The sequence below is a fragment of the Mustelus asterias genome, chromosome 14 (assembly GCF_964213995.1).
Source record: "Mustelus asterias chromosome 14, sMusAst1.hap1.1, whole genome shotgun sequence".
Taxonomy (NCBI): domain Eukaryota; kingdom Metazoa; phylum Chordata; class Chondrichthyes; order Carcharhiniformes; family Triakidae; genus Mustelus; species Mustelus asterias.
In genome coordinates, this window is record NC_135814.1 from 4,510,675 (window position 1) to 4,533,682 (window position 23,008).

General features: G+C 56.1%; 1 protein-coding gene across 1 annotated transcript in view; it reads right to left on the minus strand.

Annotated features, from left to right (window-relative positions):
- The window catches only part of spega (striated muscle enriched protein kinase a), a 129,039-nt gene that overhangs the window by 14,505 nt on the left and 91,526 nt on the right, over positions 1-23,008 (minus strand). The window contains exons 28-33 of the mRNA XM_078229286.1: positions 21,145-21,267; positions 19,625-19,792; positions 16,367-17,102; positions 13,590-13,829; positions 11,271-11,494; positions 10,535-10,610 (exon numbers count right to left, since the gene is read on the minus strand). Coding sequence (XP_078085412.1) covers positions 10,535-10,610; positions 11,271-11,494; positions 13,590-13,829; positions 16,367-17,102; positions 19,625-19,792; positions 21,145-21,267 — 1,567 coding nt within the window. The remainder of the gene's footprint in view (positions 1-10,534; positions 10,611-11,270; positions 11,495-13,589; positions 13,830-16,366; positions 17,103-19,624; positions 19,793-21,144; positions 21,268-23,008) is intronic.

A 23,008-nucleotide genomic window follows, 5' to 3' on the forward strand; every position in this document is an offset into this window, starting at 1 on the left:
GCAGACCCCTCACTGCACACAGACCCCTCACTGAGCGCAGACCCCTCACTGAGCGCAGACCCCTCACTGCACACAGACCCCTCACTGAGCGCAGACCCCTCACTGAGCGCAGACCCCTCACTGCACACAGACCCCTCACTGAGCGCAGACCCCTCACTGAGCGCAGACCCCTCACTGAGCGCAGACCCCTCACTGCACACAGACCCCTCACTGAGCGCAGACCCCTCACTGCGCACAGACCCCTCACTGCACACAGACCCCTCACTGAGCGCAGACCCCTCACTGAGCGCAGACCCCTCACTGCACACAGACCCCTCACTGCACACAGAACCCTCACTGCGCACAGACCCCTCACTGCACACACACCCCTCACTGCGCGCACACCCCTCACTGCGCGCAGACCCCTCACTGAGCGCAGACCCCTCACTGCACACACACCCCTCACTGCGCACAGACCCCTCACTGCACACACACCCCTCACTGCGCGCACACCCCTCACTGCGCGCACACCCCTCACTGCGCGCAGACCCCTCACTGAGCGCAGACCCCTCATTGCACACAGACCCCTCACTGAGCGCAGACCCCTCACTGAGCGCAGACCCCTCACTGCACACAGACCCCTCACTGCGCACAGACCCCTCACTGCGCACAGACCCCTCACTGCACGCACACCCCTCACTGCGCGCACACCACTCACTGCGTGCAGACCCCTCACTGAGCGCAGACCCCTCACTGCACACAGACCCCTCACTGCGCGCACACCCCTCACTGCGCGCACACCCCTCACTGCGCGCACACCCCTCACTGCGCGCACACCCCTCACTGCGCGCACACCCCTCACTGCGCGCACACCCCTCACTGCGCGCACACCCCTCACTGCGCGCACACCCCTCACTGCGCGCACGCCCCTCACTGCGGGCACGCCCCTCACTGCGCGCACGCCCCTCACTGCGCGCACGCCCCTCACTGCGCGCACGCCCCTCACTGCGCGCACGCCCCTCACTGCGCGCACGCCCCTCACTGCGCGCACGCCCCTCACTGCGCGCACGCCCCTCACTGCGCGCACGCCCCTCACTGCGCGCACACCCCTCACTGCGCGCACACCCCTCACTGCGCGCACACCCCTCACTGCGCGCAGACCCCTCACTGCGCGCACACCCCTCACTGCGCGCAGACCCCTCACTGCGCGCAGTCCCCTCACTGCGCGCAGACCCCTCACTGCGCGCAGACACCTCACTGCGCGCAGACACCTCACTGCGCGCAGACCCCTCACTGCACACAGACCCCTCATTGCGTGCAGACCCCTCACTGCGCGCGGACCCCTCACTGCACACAGACCCCTCACTGCGCGCAGACCCCTCACTGCGCACAGACCCTTCACTGCGCGCAGACCCCTCACTGCGCACACACCCCTCACTGCGCGCACACCCCTCACTGCACGCACACCCCTCACTGCGCGCGGAACCCTCACTGCGCGCGGACCCCTCACTGCGCGCACACCCCTCACTGCGCGCAGACCCCTCACTGCGCGCAGTCCCCTCACTGCGCGCAGACCCCTCACTGCGCGCAGACACCTCACTGCGCGCAGACCCCTCACTGCGCGCAGACCCCTCACTGCACACAGACCCCTCATTGCGTGCAGACCCCACACTGCGCGCGGACCCCTCACTGCACACAGACCCCTCACTGCGTGCAGACCCCTCACTGCGCACAGACCCCTCACTGCGCACAGACCCCTCACTGCGCACAGACCCCTCACTGCGCGCACACCCCTCACTGCGCGCAGTCCCCTCACTGCGCGCGGATCCCTCACTGCGCGCAGACCCCTCACTGCACACAGACCCCTCACTGCGCACAGACCCCTCACTGCGCGCTGACCCCTCAGTGCGCGCAGACCCCTCACTGCGCGCAGACCCCTCACTGCGCGCAGACACCTCACTGCGCACAGACCCCTCACTGCGCACAGACCCCTCACTGCGCACAGACCCCTCACTGCGCACAGACCCCTCACTGCGCGCAGACCCCTCACTGCGCGCAGACCCCTCACTGCGCGCAGACCCCTCACTGCGCGCAGACCCCTCACTGCGCGCAGACCCCTCACTGCGCGCAGACCCCTCACTGCGCACAGACCCCTCACTGCGCACAGACCCCTCACTGCGCACAGACCCCTCACTGCGCGCAGACCCCTCACTGCGCGCAGACCCCTCACTGCGCGCAGACCCCTCACTGCGCGCAGACCCCTCACTGCGCGCGGACCCCTCACTGCGCGCGGACCCCTCACTGCGCGCGGACACCTCACTGCGCGCGGACCCCTCACTGCGCGCGGACCCCTCACTGCGCGCGGACCCCTCACTGCGCGCGGACCCCTCACCGCGCGGACCTCTCACTGCGCACAGACCCCTCACTGCACACAGACGCCTAACTGCACACAGACCCCTCACTGCGCGCAGACCCCTCACTGCGCACAGACCCCTCACTGCGCGCAGACCCCTCACTGCGCACAGACCCCTCACTGCGCGCAGACCCCTCACTGCGCGCGGACCTCTCACTGCGCGCGGACCCCTCACTGCGCACGGACCCCTCACCGCGCGGACCCCTCACTGCGCACAGACCCCTCACTGCACACAGACGCCTAACTGCACACAGACCCCTCACTGCGCGCAGACCCCTCACTGCGCGCACACCCCTCACTGCGCGCACACCCCTCACTGCACACAGACCCCTCACTGCACACAGACCCCTCACTGCACACAGACCCCTCACTGCACACAGACCCCTCACTGCACACAGACCCCTCACTGCGTACAGACCCCTCACTGCGTACAGACCCCTCACTGCGCACAGACCCCTCACTGCGCACAGACCCCTCACTGCGCGCACACCCCTCACTGCGCGCACACCCCTCACTGCGCGCCCACCCCTCACTGCGCGCACACCCCTCACTGCGCGCACACCCCTCACTGCGCGCACACCCCTCACTGCGTGCACACCCCTCACTTCGCGCACACCCCTCACTGCGCGCACACCCCTCACTGCGCGCAGACCCCTCACTGCGCACAGACCCCTCACTGCGCGCAGACCCCTCACTGCGCGCAGACCCCTCACTGCACACAGACCCCTCACTGCACACAGACCCCTCACTGCACACAGACCCCTCACTGCACACAGACCCCTCACTGCACACAGACTCCTCACTGCACACAGACCCCTCACTGCACAGAGACTCCTCACTGCACACAGACCCCTCACTGCGCGCAGACCCCGCAGTGCACACAGACCCCTCACTGCGCACAGACTCCTCACTGCACACAGACCCCTCACTGCACACAGACCCCTCACTGCACACAGACCCCTCACTGCACACAGACCCCTCACTGCACACAGACCCCTCACTGCACACAGACCCCTCACGGCACACAGACCCCTCACTGCGTACAGACCCCTCACTGCACACAGACCCCTCACTGCACACAGACCCCTCACTGCGTACAGACCCCTCACTGCGTACAGACCCCTCACTGCACACAGACCCCTCACTGCACACAGACCCCTCACTGCGCACAGACCCCTCGCTGCACACAGACCCCTCACTGCACACAGACCCCTCACTGCGTACAGACCCCTCACTGCACACAGACCCCTCACTGCACACAGACCCCTCACTGCACACAGACCCCTCACTGCACACAGACCCCTCACTGCGTACAGACACCTCACTGCGTACAGACCCCTCACTGCACACAGACCCCTCACTGCACACAGACCCCTCACTGTGTACAGACCCCTCACTGCACACAGACCCCTCACTGCACACAGACCCCTCAATGCGCACAGACTCCTCACTGCACACAGACCCCTCACTGCGCACACACTCCTCACTGCACACAGACCCCTCACTGCGTACAGACTCCTCACTGCGCACAGACTCCTCACTGCACACAGACTCCTCACTGCGCACAGACTCCTCACTGCGCACAGACTCCTCACTGCGTACAGACTCCTCACTGCGTACAGACTCCTCACTGCGTACAGACTCCTCACTGCGAACAGACCCCTCACTGCGTACAGACTCCTCACTGCACACAGACCCCTCACTGCGAACAGACCCCTCACTGCGTACAGACTCTTCACTGCACACAGACTCCTCACTGCGTACAGACTCCTCACTGCGCACAGACTCCTCACTGCACACAGACCCCTCACTGCGCGCAGACCCCTCACTGCACACAGACCCCTCACTGCGCGCAGACCCCTCACTGCACACAGACCCCTCACTGCACGCAGACCCCTCACTGCACACAGACCCCTCACTGCGCGCAGACCCCTCACTGCACGCAGACCCCTCACTGCGCACAGACCCCTCACTGCGTGCAGACCCCTCACTGCGTACAGACTCCTCACTGCGCGCGGACCCCTCACTGCACACAGACCCCTCACTGCACGCAGACCCCTCACTGCGCACAGACCCCTCACTGCGCGCGGACCCCTCACTGCACGCAGACCCCTCACTGCGTACAGACTCCTCACTGCGCGCGGACCCCTCACTGCACACAGACCCCTCACTGCGTGCGGACCCCTCACTGCGTACAGACTCCTCACTGCGTGCAGACCCCTCACTGCGCACAGACCCCTCACTGCACACAGACCCCTCACTGCACACAGACCCCTCACTGCACACAGACCCCTCACTGCACACAGACCCCTCACTGCACACAGACCCCTCACTGCACACAGACCCCTCACTGCGTACAGACCCCTCACTGCACACAGACCCCTCACTGCACACAGACCCCTCACTGCGTACAGACCCCTCACTGCGTACAGACCCCTCACTGCACACAGACCCCTCACTGCACACAGACCCCTCACTGCGCACAGACCCCTCGCTGCACACAGACCCCTCACTGCACACAGAACCCTCACTGCGTACAGACCCCTCATTGCACACAGACCCCTCACTGCGTGCAGACCCCTCACTGCACACAGACCCCTCACTGCACACAGACCCCTCACTGCACACAGACCCCTCACTGCACACAGACCCCTCACTGCACACAGACCCCTCACTGCACACAGACCCCTCATTGCACACAGACCCCTCACTGCGTGCAGACCCCTCACTGCACACAGACCCCTCACTGCACACAGACCCCTCACTGCACACAGACCCCTCACTGCACACAGACCCCTCACTGCACACAGACCCCTCACTGCGCACAGACTCCTCACTGCACACAGACCCCTCACTGCGCACAGACTCCTCACTGCACACAGACCCCTCACTGCGTACAGACTCCTCACTGCGCACAGACTCCTCACTGCACACAGACTCCTCACTGCGCACAGACTCCTCACTGCACACAGACCCCTCACTGCGTGCAGACCCCTCACTGCACACAGACCCCTCACTGCGTACAGACCCCTCACTGCACACAGACCCCTCACTGCACACAGACCCCTCACTGCGTACAGACTCCTCACTGCGCACAGACTCCTCACTGCACACAGACCCCTCACTGCGCACAGACTCCTCACTGCACACAGACCCCTCACTGCGTACAGACCCCTCACTGCGTACAGACTCCTCACTGCGCGCAGACCCCTCACTGCGTACGGACCCCTCACTGCACACAGACCCCTCACTGCACACAGACCCCTCACTGCGTACAGACTCCTCACTGCGCACAGACTCCTCACTGCGTACAGACTCCTCACTGCGTACAGACTCCTCACTGCGCACAGACTCCTCACTGCGCACAGACTCCTCACTGCGCACAGACTCCTCACTGCGCACAGACTCCTCACTGCGTACAGACTCCTCACTGCGCACAGACTCCTCACTGCACACAGACCCCTCACTGCGTACAGACTCCTCACTGCGCACAGACTCCTCACTGCACACAGACCCCTCACTGCACACAGACCCCTCACTGCGTGCAGACCCCTCACTGCACACAGACCCCTCACATACACAGACCCCTCACATACACAGACCCCTCACTGCGTACAGACTCCTCACTGCGTACAGACTCCTCACTGCGAACAGACCCCTCACTGCGTACAGACTCCTCACTGCACACAGACCCCTCACTGCGAACAGACCCCTCACTGCGTACAGACTCTTCACTGCACACAGACTCCTCACTGCGTACAGACTCCTCACTGCGCACAGACTCCTCACTGCACACAGACCCCTCGCTGCGCGCAGACCCCTCACTGCACACAGACCCCTCACTGCACGCAGACCCCTCACTGCACACAGACCCCTCACTGCACGCAGACCCCTCACTACACACAGACCCCTCACTGCGCACAGACCCCTCACTGCACGCAGACCCCTCACTGCGCACAGACCCCTCACTGCGTGCAGACCCCTCACTGCGTACAGACTCCTCACTGCGCGCGGACCCCTCACTGAACACAGACCCCTCACTGCACGCAGACCCCTCACTGCGCACAGACCCCTCACTGCGCGCGGACCCCTCACTGCACGCAGACCCCTCACTGCGTACAGACTCCTCACTGCGCGCGGACCCCTCACTGCACACAGACCCCTCACTGCGCGCGGACCCCTCACTGCGTACAGACTCCTCACTGCGCGCAGACCCCTCACTGCGCACAGACCCCTCACTGCACACAGACCCCTCACTGCACACAGACCCCTCACTGCACACAGACCCCTCATTGCACACAGACCCCTCACTGCGTGCAGACCCCTCACTGCACACAGACCCCTCACTGCGCGCGGACCCCTCACTGCGCGCGGACCCCTCACTGCGTGCAGACCCCTCACTGCGTGCAGACCCCTCACTGCACACAGACCCCTCACTGCGTGCAGACCCCTCACTGCACACAGACCCCTCACTGCACACAGACCCCTCACTGCACGCAGACCCCTCACTGCGCACAGACCCCTCACTGCGCACAGACACCTCACTGCGCACAGACTCCTCACTGCACGCAGACCCCTCACTGCGTGCAGACCCCTCACTGCACACAGACCCCTCACTGCACACAGACCCCTCACTGCACGCAGACCCCTCACTGCGCACAGACCCCTCACTGCGCACAGACACCTCACTGCGCACAGACCCCTCACTGCACACAGACCCCTCATTGCGCACAGACTCCTCACTGCACACAGACCCCTCACTGCACACAGACCCCTCACTGCACACAGACCCCTCACTGCGCACAGACCCCTCACTGCGCACAGACCCCTCACTGCGCACAGACCCCTCACTGCACACAGACCCCTCACTGCACACAGACCCCTCACTGCACACAGACCCCTCACTGCACACAGACCCCTCACTGCGCACAGACCCCTCACTGCACACAGACCCCTCACTGCGCACAGACCCCTCACTGCGCACAGACCCCTCACTGCGCACAGACCCCTCACTGCACACAGACCCCTCACTGCACACAGACCCCTCACTGCACACAGACTCCTCACTGCACACAGACCCCTCACTGCACACAGACCCCTCACTGCACACAGACCCCTCACTGCGCACAGACCCCTCACTGCGCACAGACCCCTCACTGCGCACAGACCCCTCACTGCACACAGACCCCTCACTGCACACAGACCCCTCACTGCACACAGACCCCTCACTGCACACAGACCCCTCACTGCGCACAGACTCCTCACTGCACACAGACCCCTCACTGCGCGCAGACCCCTCACTGCACACAGACCCCTCACTGCACACAGACCCCTCACTGCGCACAGACCCCTCACTGCGTGCAGACCCCTCACTGCACACAGACCCCTCACTGAGCGCAGACCCCTCACTGCACACAGACCCCTCACTGCGCGCGGACCCCTCACTGCACACAGACCCCTCACTGCGCGCACACCCCTCACTGCACACAGACCCCTCACTGCGCACAGACCCCTCACTGCGTGCAGACCCCTCACTGCACACAGACCCCTCACTGAGCGCAGACCCCTCACTGCACGCAGACCCCTCACTGCACGCAGACCCCTCACTGCACACAGACCCCTCACTGCGCGCACACCCCTCACTGCGCGCGGACCCCTCACTGCACACAGACCCCTCACTGCGCACGGACCCCTCACTGCGTGCGGACCCCTCACTGCGCGCGGACCCCTCACTGCGCCCGGACCCCTCACTGCGCGCGGACCCCTCACTGCACGCGGACCCCTCACTGCGCGCGGACCCCTCACTGCGCGCGGACCCCTCACTGCGCGCAGACCCCTCACTGCGCGCAGACCCAGTGGAGACAACACCCTCCCAAACCCCCACCTCCTGAGACAACCCCGCCACCCACCAAGGCAACCCCCCGCTCCCCCTAGTAATCGCAGTGCCCAATAGCACGTTGACAGGCAGTCATAGAGTCATAGAGGTTTACAGCATGGAAACAGGCCCTTCGGCCCAACTTGTCCATGCCGCCCTTTTTTTTAAAGCCCCTCAGCTAATCCCAATTGCCTGCATTTGGCCCATATCCCTCTATACCCATCGTACCCATGTAACAATCTAAACGCTTTTTAAAAGACAAAATTGTACCCGCCTCTACTACTACCTCTGGCAACTTGTTCCAGACACTCACCACCCTCTGTGTGAAAAAATTGCTCCTCTGGACACTTTTGTATCTCTCCCCTCTCACCTTAAACCTATGCCCTCTAGTTTTAGACTCCCCTACCTTTGGGAAAAGATATTGAATATCTAGCTGATCTGTGCCCCTCATTATTTTATAGACCCCTATAAGATCACCCCTCAGCCTCCTACGCTCAAGAGAAAAAAGTCCCAGTCTATCCAGCCTCTCCTTACAACTCAAACCATCAAGTCCCGGTAGCATCCTAGTAAATCTTTTCTGCACTCTTTCTAGTTTAATAATATCCTTTCTATAATAGGGTGACCAGAACTGCACGCAGTATTCCAAGTGTGGCCTTACCAATGTCTTGTACAACTTCAACAAGGCATCCCAACTCCTGTAATCTATGTTCTGACCAATGAAACCAAGCATGCTGAATGCCTTCTTCACCACTCTGTCCACCTGTGACTCCACTTTCAAGGAGCTATGAACATGTACCCCGAGATCTCTTTGTTCTGTAACTCTCCCCAACGCCCTACCATTAACTGAGTAAGTCCTGCCCTGGTTCAATCTACCAAAATGCATCACCTCGCATTTGTCTAAATTAAACTCCATCTGCCATTCGTCAGCCCACTGGCCCAATTGGTCAAGATCCTGTTGCAATTGGAGATAACTTTCTTCACTGTCCACTATGCCACCAATCTTGGTGTCATCTGCAAACTTACTAACCATGCCCCCTATATTCTCATCCAAATCATTTATATAAATGACAAATAACAGTGGGCCCAGCTCTGGCGCAGGCTTGGAGGGCCGAAGGGCCTGTTTCCTGTGCTGTACTGTTCTTTGTTCTTTGATCCCTGAGACACACCGCTGGTCACAGGCCTCCAGTTTGAAAAACAACTCTCGACAACCACCCTCTGGCTTCTGTCAAGAAGTGGAGATGCCGGCGTTGGACTGGCAGATTTCCACTCCATCTGACGAAGGAGCAGCGCTCCGAAAGCGAATGGTATTTGCTACCAAATAAACCTGTGGACTTTAACCTGGTGTTGTTAAAACTCTTATTGTGTCAAGAAGCCAATTTTGTATCCATTTAGATACCTCACCCTGGATCCCGTGAGATTTAACTTTATGCAACAACCTACCATGCGGTACCTTGTCAAAGGCCTTGCTAAAGTCCATTCAGACAACACCAACTGCACTGCACTCATCTACCTTGTTGGTTACCCCTTCAAAAAACTCAATCAAATTTGTGAGACATGATTTTCCACTCACAAAACCATGCTGACTGTCTCGAATCAGCCCTTGTGTCTCTAAATGCCTGTAGATCCTGTCTCTCAGAATACCTTCTAACAACTTACCCACTACAGATGTGAGGCTCACCGGCCTGTAGTTCCCAGCAGCCCTTTTTAAACAAAGGCACAACATTTTCCAATCTCCAATCTTCAGGCATCTCACCCGTGACTATCGATGATTCAAATATCTCGGCTAGGGGACCTGCAGTTTCCTCCCTAGCCTCCCACAACGTCCTGGGATATATTTCATCAGGTCCCGGGGATTTATCTACCTTGATGGGCTTTAAGACTTCCAGCACCTCCTTCTCTGTAATGTGTACACTCCTCAAGACATCACTATTTATTTCCCCAAGTTCCCTAACATCCATGCTTTTCTCAACAGTAAATACTGATGGGAAATATTCATTTAGGATCTCACCCATCTCTTGTGGATCCGCACATCGATGACCTTGTTGATCCTTAAGAGGACCTACTCTCTCCCTTGTTACTCTTTTGCCCTTTATGTATTTGTAGAAGCTCTTTGGATTCTCCTTTGCCTTATCTGCCAAAACGATTTCATGTCCCCTTTTTGCCCTCCTGATTTCTCTCTTAACTCTACTCCTACACCCCGTATACTCTTCAAGGGATCCACTTGATCCCAGCTGTCAGAGGCAGACAGCAGCAATACGACTACTCACATGATGTAAATAAGAACACCCAAACCCCAGATATCAGCGGGTGGTCCGATGGGGTCCCCCTTCATCATTTCAGGAGCTTGGAGAGAGAGAGAGAGAGAGAGAGTTAGAGAAAGAAAAGCGAATGTGTGAGAGAGTGAAACATACAATTGGTGTGAAACTTGAGCTGAATGTTTAAAATGTGTTGAATAGACGGGTAATTAATTTGCTGCATGTCGTGATGCACACACGTGTAGATAGGTGACATTTGTAACAGTTGATGAGATCTGAGTTGGTGAATATTGTTGTTACAGTGGGGTTTTGGTCAGCGCTGTTCACTCTCTGGGGACACAACGAGACCCAACTCCCATTCCGATCATCGCCCAGGCAACATCCGGGACACGGTCTGCTATAGAGCCACGAGACTCTGAGTCTGGCCTGGGTCTTCACACACACAATCCCACTCACACACCAGCACGCACACAGATATACACACACTCACACACACTCACAGGGGGAGTGGGGGAGGGGGGGAATGGGGGAGGGGGGGAATGGGGGAGGGGGGGAATGGGGGAGGGGGGAATGGCGGAGGGGGGAATGGGGGAGGGGGGAATGGGGGAGGGGGGGCTGGGAGGGAGGTAGGTGATGGTCATTGGCTGGGCCAGTGTGTGTGTGCTCTCTGTCCCCCCCACCAACGCCCCCCACCCCCCCACCCCCCACCCCCGCAGGGCAGAGCCCAGGGCTCAGGATTTCCACTCACACATGTACTCTGGAGTTCCCACACGGTGCCCCAGTGGCTTGGGGACAATGGCGTTGAAGAAATGGGCGCTGCCAAAGTCCACCAGCTTGACAACGTTGAGGTAGGTGACGATGACATTGTCCGGTTTGATATCCAGGTGTACAATCCGGCGGCTGTGCAGATAGTCCAGACCTTGGAGGATTTGCAAGATGTAACCAACCACGTCATCCTCCGAGTACCGAAACCTGAGGCAGGAGAGGAGGGGGAGCTGTGAGCCAGGGCTCAGTGCGGAGCGCGGCCGTCTCTGAGGCAGAATGTGCTGGATTCAATTAACCCGCTAAAGACATGAACACAAAATCCATAGAAACCATAGAACCACAGAATCCCTACAGTGCAGAAGGAGGCCATTCAGCCCATCAGGTTTGCACCAACTCTCTCCCCACTGCCCCATCACTGTAACCCCACACATTTATCATGATTAACATAGAACAGTACAGCACAGAACAGGCCCTTCGGCCCACGATGTTGTGCCGAGCTTTATCTGAAACCAAGATCAAGCTATCCCAATCCCTACCATCCTGGTGTGCTCCATGTGCCTATCCAATAACCGCTTAAATGTTCCTAAAGTGTCTGACTCCACTATCACTGCAGGCAGTCCATTCCACACCCCAACCACTCTCTGCGTAAAGAACCTACCTCGGACATCCCTCCTATATCTCCCACCACGAACCCTATAGTTATGCCCCCTTGTAATAGCTCCATCCACCCGAGGAAATAGTCTTTGATAATCCATCTAAACCAAACATCTTTGGACACAGAGGGAGAATTTAGCACGGCCAATCAACCTAACCAGCACATCTTTCAGACTGTGGGAGGAAACCGGAGCACCCGGAGGGAACCCACGCAGACACGGGGAGAACGTGCAAACTCCACACAGACAGCGACCCAAGTGGGAATCGAACCCGGGTCCCTGGCACTGTGAGGCAGCACTGCTAACCACTGTGCCACTGTGCCTCCCAGGCTGACCCCAAAACACACACTGGTCATTATTGTTCTTTGTGAGATCTTGCTTTGCTCAAATTGGCAGCCAGCCATCATCCCAACATAACTACGATGACTACAATTCACCAAGGACGTTCTGAGGTTGTGAAAGACTTTAACACTGTAGGATTGGGGGAGCACTGCGTTATGTAAGCTGCTACTTTTGGATAAGAATCTGAAGGCAGGGGTTGAGGCTATTCAGCCCATTGGGCCTGTACTAGCTTCCCAATTAGTCCCACTCCTCATTGTTCCTTCCCCCAGAGACAGTTCGACTTCTCAAATATTTATCCGATTCCTGTTGAATCTGCTTCCACCAACCTTTCAGGCAGAACCTTCCAGATCACAACAAGTCGCTGTGGTAAACAAATTCTCCTCCCCCACAGCACCCCCCCCTCCTCTCCCCCCCCCGAAACCCCACCACCCCCGGGCTATTGTCCATTCTCTTCACTCTGTGTCCTTCTGCTTACCGACCCTCTTGCTGCGCAAAACACTTTGACCTTATTGACTCGATCGAAAGCTTTCTTGATTTTGGAAAGCTCGATTAAACTTCCTCCTTAATGTTCAATGCTCCAAGGAGAACAATCCTGACTTCTTGAATCTTTCTTCATCCCTGGAAAAATCACTTTTACCCTGTTTCCAGGATATCATTTTGAAAGTGTGACCAGACCTGACAAAGGGCCTCCAGCCAGATTTCTCCAACAATCTGCACCATAGAAAGCATTCTTTCTGGTTGTATCACAGCTTGGTATGGGCTCCTGCTCTGCCCAAGACCGCAAGGAACTACAAAGGTCGTGAATGTAGCCCAATCCATCACGCAAACCAGCCTCCCATCCATTGACTCTGTCTACACTTCCCGCTGCCTCGGCAAAGCAGCCAACATAATTAAGGACCTCACTCACCCCGGACATTCTCTCTTCCACCTTCTTCCGTCGGGAAAAAGATACAAAAGTCTGAGGTCACGCACCAACCGACTCAAGAACAGCTTCTTCCCTGCTGCTGTCAGACTTTTGAATGGACCTACCTCGCATTAAGTTGATCTTTCTCTACTCCCTAGCTATATCTGTAACACTACATTCCGCACTCTCTCCTTTCCTTCTCCATGAACGGTATGCTTTTTCTGTTTAGCGCGCAAGAAACAATACTTTTCACTGTATGTTAACACATGTGACAATAATAAATCAAATCAAATCCAAGTAACTGCCAATCAAAATGTGTTACCTGTGCATCAAGCTGTTCTAACTGCCTATCAATATGTAGTGTGTCAATCAACTTGTACTGATTGTCAGATGACTGTGCTACCTGTCAATCAAGCTGTACAGTATCTCCTTTCCCAGACAGTTCTCCGAGATGAGCACCAGGTATCGCGGAGTGACATAAGCTTCATGTAGGGACATGATCTTCTCATGGTGAAGGGCTTTGAGAATCTCGTACTCCTGGAGCACAGTCTGCTTGCTCTCTCCTTCGTAATGGATAATCTTGGCCATGAAGATTTTGCCGGTGGCATTTTCCTTACACTCCCGGATCACGCCGAAACGACCCCTAGAAAACATGGAGAACGGGTCAGCGTTTAGCACACCCACCCTCGGGTGGGGAGTCGTCACTGAGGGTGACACGTTGGCAGAAGCCATCGTGTGGTCAATCACACGCAAACATCTCAAACATTGTGGGGCCAAATGAATCTATCTCCCCCGGTGGCCAAATCTACAACCAGGAGGCATCACCGTAAAGTTATAGCTCAGTAACACCTTGGTAAATCTCCTCTGTACTCTCTCCTCCCACGTTCTGAACATCCTCCCGAAGGTTAGTGCTTAGAATTGGACAAAAACTCCAATTCAACAGTAACTCACAAAGGTTCCTCCAGCAGAACAGGTCAGCATTTATTACCCATCCCTGATTGCCCTTGAGAAGGTGGTGGTGAGCTGCCCTCTCGAACTGCTGCAGTCTCTGAGGTGTAGGTACACCCACAGTGCTGTTCGGGATGGAGTTCCAGGATTTTGTCCCAGCGACAGTGAAGGAACGTCGATACGTTTCCAAGTCAGGATGGTGAGTGACTCGGAGGGGAACCTCCAGGTGGGGGTGTTCCCAGGTATCTGCTGCTCTTGTCCTTCTCGATGACAGTGGTTATGGGTTTGGAAGGTGCTGCCTGAGGAACGTTAGTGAGTTGCTGCAGTGCATCTTGTAGATGGTACACACGGCTGTCACTATTCGTCAGTGGGAGAGGGAGTGAATGTTTGTGGAAGGGTTAGCAAACAAGCTGCTTTGTCCTGGATGGTGTCGAGCTTCTTGAGTGTTGTTGGAGCTGCACCCATCCAGGCAAGTGGGGAGTATTCCATCACACTCCTGACTTATGTCCTTATAGATGGTGGACAGGCTTTGGGGAGTCAGGAGGTGAGTTACTTGCCGCAGGATTCCCAGCCTCGGACCTGCTCTGGTAGCCACAGTATTAATATGGCTTGTCCAGTTCAATTTCTGGTCAATGGTGACCCCCAGGAGGTTGATAGTGAGTGATACTGAGTGAACCTTGTGGAGGCAGTCGGGAAGGAGGGCAGAATGAGCATCTGGGGGCTGATGCTGGGAGAGAAGGGTACTTTGAGGATCTCCCCACGCTACCCGCACATTTCCGGGCCTGGCTCATCCAAATGCATGGGACAGGGGGGATGGATCTGCAGTGAATGAGAGTTCACAGCCCTTAGCAACTCCCCTGATACCGTGCAGTCTCTGGTGGAGTGACAAGTCCGTCCTACAGCACAGAAACAGGCCATTCGGCCCAAATAGTCCATGCTAGTGTTTGTCTCCACGAGGCTCCTCCCACTTTATTTTATCTCATCCTATCAGCATGCACTATTGAACCTTTCACTCTCGCACCCATGAATGGAGTTTGAATGTTTAGATGCCAGTTCTAAGGAGACTCGAGAAATGTGGATAAATTGCCTGCTAAAGGACTGCCACACCGTCAGAGGTACCAACTTTCAGATGGAACTTTAAACTGAAGCAGAGGGACTAAAGCTCCATGTATTTACCCAGCTGCTCCTGAAATGTATCTCTGGCATTTGTCTCAATGACTCTGTGTAAGATGTTGTCCATTGTCACCACTCTCTGGGTCTACACTCTCCTTCAATCCTGGCCTCTTGTCCATGCCCCATTTTAAAAGTTCCACCATTGGCGGCCATGCCTTCTGCTGCTGGGGCTCTGGAATTCCCTCCCTAAACCTCTCCACCTCCCCTCCCCTCCCCTCCCCTCTCTCCACCTCCCCTCCCCTCCCCTCTCTCCACCTCCCCACCTCCCCTCCCCTCTCTCCACCTCCCCTCCCCTCTCTCCTCCTCCCCTCCCCTCGCTCCTCCTCCCCTCCCCTCTCTCCACCTCCCCTCTCTCCTCCTCCCCTCCCCTCCCCTCTCTCCACCTCCCCTCCCCTCTCTCCACCTCCCCTCCCCTCTCTCCTCCTCCCCTCCCCCCCCTCCTCCTCCCCTCCCCCCCCTCCTCCTCCCCTCTCTCCTCCTCCCCCCTCCTCCCTTCCCCTCTCCTCTTTTCAGATGCTTCTTAAAACTCGCTGCTTTAACCAAGCGAGATCTAACATCTCCCCATGTGACCCAGCATCAAATCATTGTTTGAAATCACTGCCCTGCGGCACTTTGAGACATTTTTTATAGAATCACAGCCCTCCAGTGCAGAAGGAGGCCATTCAGCCCATCGAGCCTGTACCAACCACAACCCCACCCAGGCCCTATTCCCATAACCCCACTCATTTACCCTGCTAATCCCCCTGACACTGGGGGCAATTTAGCACGGCCAATCAATCCCACACATCTTTTGGACTGTGGGAGGAAACCGGAGCACCCGGAGGAAAACCCTCGCAGACACGGGGAGAATGTGCAAACTCCACACAGAGACCCGAGGCTGGAATTGAACCCAGGTCCCTGGTGCTGTGAGGCAGCAGTGCTAACCACTGTGCTACCATGCCGGCCTAGATGAATTTTGATGAATTTCAAGGTGCTATGTAAATGCAAGTCGATGCTGTTGTGGAGGTGACAGCGCCCCTTTCACTGCTGCTGTTCCCTGGTGCTGCCACAGTGCTTTACCTGGCCTTCTCTTCCATGAAGGTGTAGGGTTTCTGTGGGACACCGTGCCTCAGTCCCATGGTGGAGCCATCAGCAGCTTTGGAGGTGGGGGAGAGCCTGGTGGGGGATACTGGCGCTTCCGCTCCCCCGGGTGAGACGCTGGGAGGAGGGACAGCGGCTGCAGCTGAGGAAGATGGGACTGGCACTGCTGGGATTGGTGAGATGACCTTCACTGCGGCAGGGGAGACTGTCTTTGTTATGGTCGGGGCAAATTTCAGGGGTTCAGGGGAGACAGTCTTTACTGGGACAGGGGAGACTGTCTTTGTTACAGTCGGGGCAAATTTTGGGGGTTCGGGGGAGACAGTCTTTACTGGGACAGGGGAGATTGTCTTTGTTACAGTCGGGGCAAATTTTGGGGGTTCGGGGGAGACAGTCTTTACTGGGACAGGGGAGATTGTCTTTGTTACAGTCGGGGCAAATTTCAGGGGTTCGGGGGAGACAGTCTTTACTGGGACAGGGGAGATTGTCTTTGTTACAGTCGGGGCAAATTTTGGGGGTTCGGGGGAGACAGTCTTTGCTGGGAAAGGGGGCATTGTTGTTGATGGGATAGGGGTGAACTTAGAGGCTGCAGGGCTGACAGTCGATGGGACGGGGGAGACTGTTGTTGGGGAGATCACTGCTGGGATGGGGGCTTGTGCCATCTTTGCAGGATAGACTGGGACCGGCGCGATTGTGGGGGGAGTAGCAGGGTGTTGCTCTGCAATAAAAAGACAAAAGAATCAGAATTAAATTGAGGTCAGGCACATTGACTAAAACCTCCTAAAAGGCCGAGGGAAAAAATAAAGCAAGAATGAAAGACAGAGGCCAAAATATTCCATCCCGTCCACCACGGGAATCATAGCGGGTGAGACAGAAACTTCAGTGGACCATTTAAAGGTCTGTGGAGCTCAGGCAGGGATTTACAGCTGGAAAATCCACTCAGAAACCTGAGTGACGAAGAATGTGTTTTGGGGATTTTACTTAATTTGGATCCAGACAGAACTCCCATTTATTTCCTGACACAAAGCACCAGTGAGGTACTCAACTCATACCCAGCACAAACCCAACCCCGACCCAACCCTAACCCTGACCCTGGCCCTGACCCCGACAACCCCAACCCAACCCCAACCCCAACCCAAACCCCAACCCAAACCCCAACCCCAACCCCAACCGAACCCCAACCCAACCCCAACCCCAACCCCAATCCAACCCAACCCCAACCCCAACCCAAACCCCAACCCAACCACAACCCCAACCCCAACCCAACCACAACCAAAACCCCAACCCAACCCCAACCCCAACCCAACCCCAACCCAAACCCCAACCCAACCACAACCCCAACCCCAACCCAACCACAACCAAAACCCCAACCCAACCCCAACCCCAACCCAACCCCAACCCAAACCCCAACCCAAACCCCAACCCCAACCGAACCCCAACCCAACCCCAACCCCAACCCCAACCCAAACCCCAACCCAACCACAACCCCAACCCCAACCCAACCACAACCAAAACCCCAACCCAACCCAACCCCGACTCGACCCCAACCCAAACCCCAACCCCGACCCAACCCTAACCCTGACCCTGGCCCTGACCCCGACAACCCCAACCCCAACCCAACCCCAACCCAAACCCCAACCCCAACCCAAACCCCAACCCCAACCCCAACCGAACCCCAACCCAACCCCAACCCCAACCCCAATCCAACCCAACCCCAACCCCAACCCCAACCCAACCCCAACCCCAACCCAAACCCCAACCCAACCCCAACCCCAACCCAACCCCAACCCCAACCCAAACCCCAACCCAACCACAACCCAACCCAAACCCCAACCCAACCCCAACCCAACCCCAACCCAACCACAACCCAACCCCAACCCTAACCCCAATCCCAACCCCAACCACAACCCAACCACAACCCAACCCAAACCCCAACCCAACCCAGCCCAACCCCAACCCAACCCCAACCCAACCCAAACCCAACCCCAACCCAAACCCCAACCCAACCACAACCCAACCCAAACCCCAACCCACCCCCAACCCAACCACAACCCAACCCCAACCACAACCAAAACCCCGACCCCAACCCCAACCCAACCCCAACCCTAAACCCAACTCCAACCCAACCCCAACCCTAAACCCAACTCCAACCCAACCCCAACACCAACCCCAACACCAACCCCAACCCCAACCCCAACCCAAACCCCAACCCAAACCCCAACCCAAACCCCAACCCTAAACCCAACTCCAACCCAAACCCCAACCGCAACCCAACCCCAACTTCAACCCAACCCCAACCCTAACCCTGGCCCTGGCCCTGACCCCGACAACCCCAACCCCAACCCAAACCCCAACACAATCCCAACCCAACCCCAACCCTAAACCCAACCCCAACCCAACCCCAACCCCAGCCCCAATCCAACCCAACCCCAACCCAACCCCAACCCAACCCAAACCCAACCCCAACCCAAACCCCAACCCAACCACAACCCAACCCAAACCCCAACCCACCCCCAACCCAACCACAACCCAACCCCAACCACAACCAAAACCCCGACCCCAACCCCAACCCAACCCCAACCCTAAACCCAACTCCAACCCAACCCCAACCCTAAACCCAACTCCAACCCAACCCCAACACCAACCCCAACACCAACCCCAACCCCAACCCAAACCCCAACCCAAACCCCAACCCAAACCCCAACCCTAAACCCAACTCCAACCCAAACCCCAACCGCAACCCAACCCCAACTTCAACCCAACCCCAACCCTAACCCTGGCCCTGGCCCTGACCCCGACAACCCCAACCCCAACCCAAACCCCAACACAATCCCAACCCAACCCCAACCCTAAACCCAACCCCAACCCAACCCCAACCCAACCCCACCCCAACCCAAACCCAACCGCAACCCAGCCCCCAACTCCAACCCAACCCCAACCCCAACCCTAAACCCAACCCCAACCCAACCCCAACCCCAACCCTAAACCCAACCCCAAACCCCAACCCAACCCCAACCCCACCCCAACCCCAACCCAAATCAACCCAATCCAACCCAACCCCAACTCTAACCCCAACCCCAACCCCATCTTCTGGGACACACATGATGAAGCATTGGGAATATCTGTGTTCCACCCCGAGGTTTTGCAGCTGTAGACGTGTCCAGTGAGGAAGTACAGAGCTTTCCCGCCCCCAACCCCATCACATCCGTTTATCACCTGGCTGACACTGAGCTCACGTACCCAGTTTGTCATCCTCAATAACGATCCTTTCTGAACTTTGGCTGTAGGGACCTTGTCCGGCTTTGTTGACACAAGCCACTCGAAACTTGATGGTGCCGCTTGCTAACTCGGTGGCGTTGAAGAAACAGTCAGAGATCCCAGCTGAGGTCACCTTCCACTTCTCCTCACCTGTCACAAAATATCAACAACTTTCATTCAACAAACATGCAACTTGCATTTATATAGCACCTTTAACACAGTAAATCCCCGCAAGGCCCTTCACAGGATTGGTAATCAGATAACATGTGACACCCAAGCCTTGGTCAATGAGAGAAGTTTAAGGAGCATCTTAAAGAAAGGGAGGAGGGCAGCGGTGAGAGTTGTGGTGGGAAATCCAGTGTCCAGGACCTCGGAAGATGAAGGCGTGTCTGTCGATGGTAAAGCAGGACAGACGGAAAAGCTGCAGGAGGCCGGATCTGGAATTTGCAGGGCTCTCGGAGAGTTCTGGGGCCGGAGGAGGTTACAGAAATCGGGAGGAGCCAACAATTGATGCAGAAAGAAAGGATGAGAGTTTTTCGGGTTGGAAGTCAGTGGGTGAAAGAGATTCAGTGCGATTCAGGACACACAGGCAGCAAAGTTTTCAATCACTTCATACTTAAGGAGGGTAGAAACTAGAAGGCCGGCTGTGGGAGTAGTGCAGGAGTTGAGTCTAGACATAACAAAGTAGATAAGGGTTTCCACAGCTGAGATGGTGAGAGCTGGGTGATGTAATGGACGTGGGAGTAGGTGGTCTTTGTGCTCAAGATGAAGTTAGACACTAAAGTGGGAATGTGGGAATTTTGGAAAGGCCACACAGTGCTGCTGCCTCACGGCGCCAGGGACCCGGGTTCGATTCCCGGCTTGGGTCTGTGGCTGTGTGGTGTTCTCCCCGTGTCTGTGTGGGCTTCCTCCGGGTGCTCCGGTTTCCTCTGAAAGACGTGCTGGTTAGGGTGCATTGACCCGAACAGGTGCTGGAGTGTGGCGACTAGGGGAATTTCACAGTACCTTCATTGCAGTGTTAATGTAAGCCTTACTTGTGACTAATAAATTACAAAAAACTTTAAGGCCTCTTTGTGTTTTTTGTGCTTTCCAATGCTCTAACCATGAAACCCAGCTGGAGTGAGGGGTGTGATTAGATATTCCCTGTTGAGTCTTCCTCTGGTAAGCAATTCGTTGACAATTACAGCTATAAAGCTTGTTCTCAGATCCAGCGAACACAGAGACTTTGGGACTTGTGCATGGAACACAAAACCCTGAGAATTCCAGCTTTCCAATCCCTGTGGGACAGAGTCCTTGATGTGGAGATGCCGGCGTTGGACTGGGGTTGGCACAGTAAGAAGTTTCACAACACCAGGTTAAAGTCCAACAGGTTTATTTGGTAGCAAATACCACTCCATCTGACGAAGGAGCAGCGCTCCGAAAGCTTATGGTATTTGCTACCAAATAAACCTGTTGGACTTTAACCTGGTGTTGTGAAACTTCTTACTGGACAGAGTCCTTACCAGAGAGTTTCTGTTCCAGTGTGTAACTGCAGGGACCTGGCGTGTCTGCCGGTTTCCACAGGATGAGAGCCGTGTTCTTGTATTTCTGAGGGATTTCAGGGGGTCCCGGTCGCCCTGGGAGGCCTGGAAAAGAGAACAAAGGATGCATGCAGCTTGGAGGAATGCGTTCAAATCAAAGACCTCCCTCCCTCCGTCTCCTCAACCTAATGCAGGCTTCATGTACTGAGACCGAGTGTGTTACTCTCACTTAACTAACCTAACCTAACCAAACTTCTATTGGTGCAAAGTTAAGTTTGTGAAGTGTCGTCCCTTTAAATGCTGGTTTTGTGTCAGTGCTTGGAGGTTTAAAATGCAGGCACACAGGGTACACAGATTTCAACATTTGTAACAAGGACCAAGCATCAGGATTGCCTTGGTAACAGGCTTTGCAGGCTTTTGAATTTTGAATTCAGCAGCCTATCTGTGATGAATTCAGCCGGGCCAATGTGGTGGGCTTGCTAGAGTACGAACTACCTGATGAGTCCTAATTGACGGTTAAATCAGGGAGCCTCATGCTCCCTATTTAAAGCAGGTGTGTCAGACTCCCAGCCTGCACTCAGCAGGGAGCAACTGGAGAGCTGGCTGTGTACAGATGTATGGTGTAAATAAAGTAACTTGGTGTCGGGGCTTTCACCTCCGTGGAGTTATTACGCTATCAGTTTAAAGAAGACACTCAGCTACCAGGAACCTATCAAATTTGAATTTGCTGTTGTTGACAACATCAGACCAATCCTGGTGTAGAAAAATTGATAGGTCATCACAGTTACAAAAACAGGAGATCAACTACCTCCTGGAGTTGAACAGAAGGGCTGCCACCTCCGAAGGCCCAGAGAGGGAAAGAGCAGCCCTCTGCCAGCTGCAAGAAAACTCACCATCTATCTAACAAAGGGTGTCAAATCAGAAAGAGGTTACACACAGCGGGACCAACAGAAGAACTCCAAAAGTTATCCAAAGCCACAAAACCTGGTTGTGTACATTATTTTGAGAGTGACTAAATTCTGTTGTGTTTTTGTTAATGACTAGACCTTGTATTTATTTGAACAGCATTTCAGTAGAATCCTACTTTAATCGATGTGTTACTTGTTCAGTTAAAGTTCCCAGTTGGTTAAATAAATAACTTGTTAATTAGTCACTTAAAGTGAGTGTCCGGTCTTTCTGTTAATGAGCCTTTAAACATTAATGAGGAACAGTTCACACCTTCCCAAGCACTTTGGACAGATTGTGAAGTGAGGTATTCCTCTTCGGGGAATTCAGCGTGGCTTCTCAAAAGGGGCTCAACCTCTGCGGAGTAACACTATACAATTGAAGCAAGATCCCACTATTCCTGTACTCCAGTCCCCTCACCATAAAGGCTGACATTCCATCAGCCTTCCCAATAGCTTGCTGCACCTGCAGGCTAGCCTTCAGTGATTTACGGACCAGGACACCCAGAACCCTTCATATATCTACCCTCATTAATTTCTTACCATTTAGGAAATTTGTTCCTTTGACCAGAATAGATTACCTCACATTTTTCCCCATTATATTCCGTCTGCCATGTTCTTGCTCACTGGCCAAGTCAGCCTAAATCGTCCTGTAGCCTCTCCACATCTTCCTCACATCACACATTCCCGCCTACTTTTATATCATCGCGAACTTGGAACTATTACATTTAATTCCCCGCATCCAAATCATTGATATATATTGTGAACAGCTGGGGCCCAAGTACTGACCCTTGCAGTACCTGACTAGCCACAGCCTGACAACGCGGCACAGCGGCACACTGCTCCCTCACAGCACCACACTGCTCCCTCACAGCACCACACTGCTCCCTCACAGCACCACA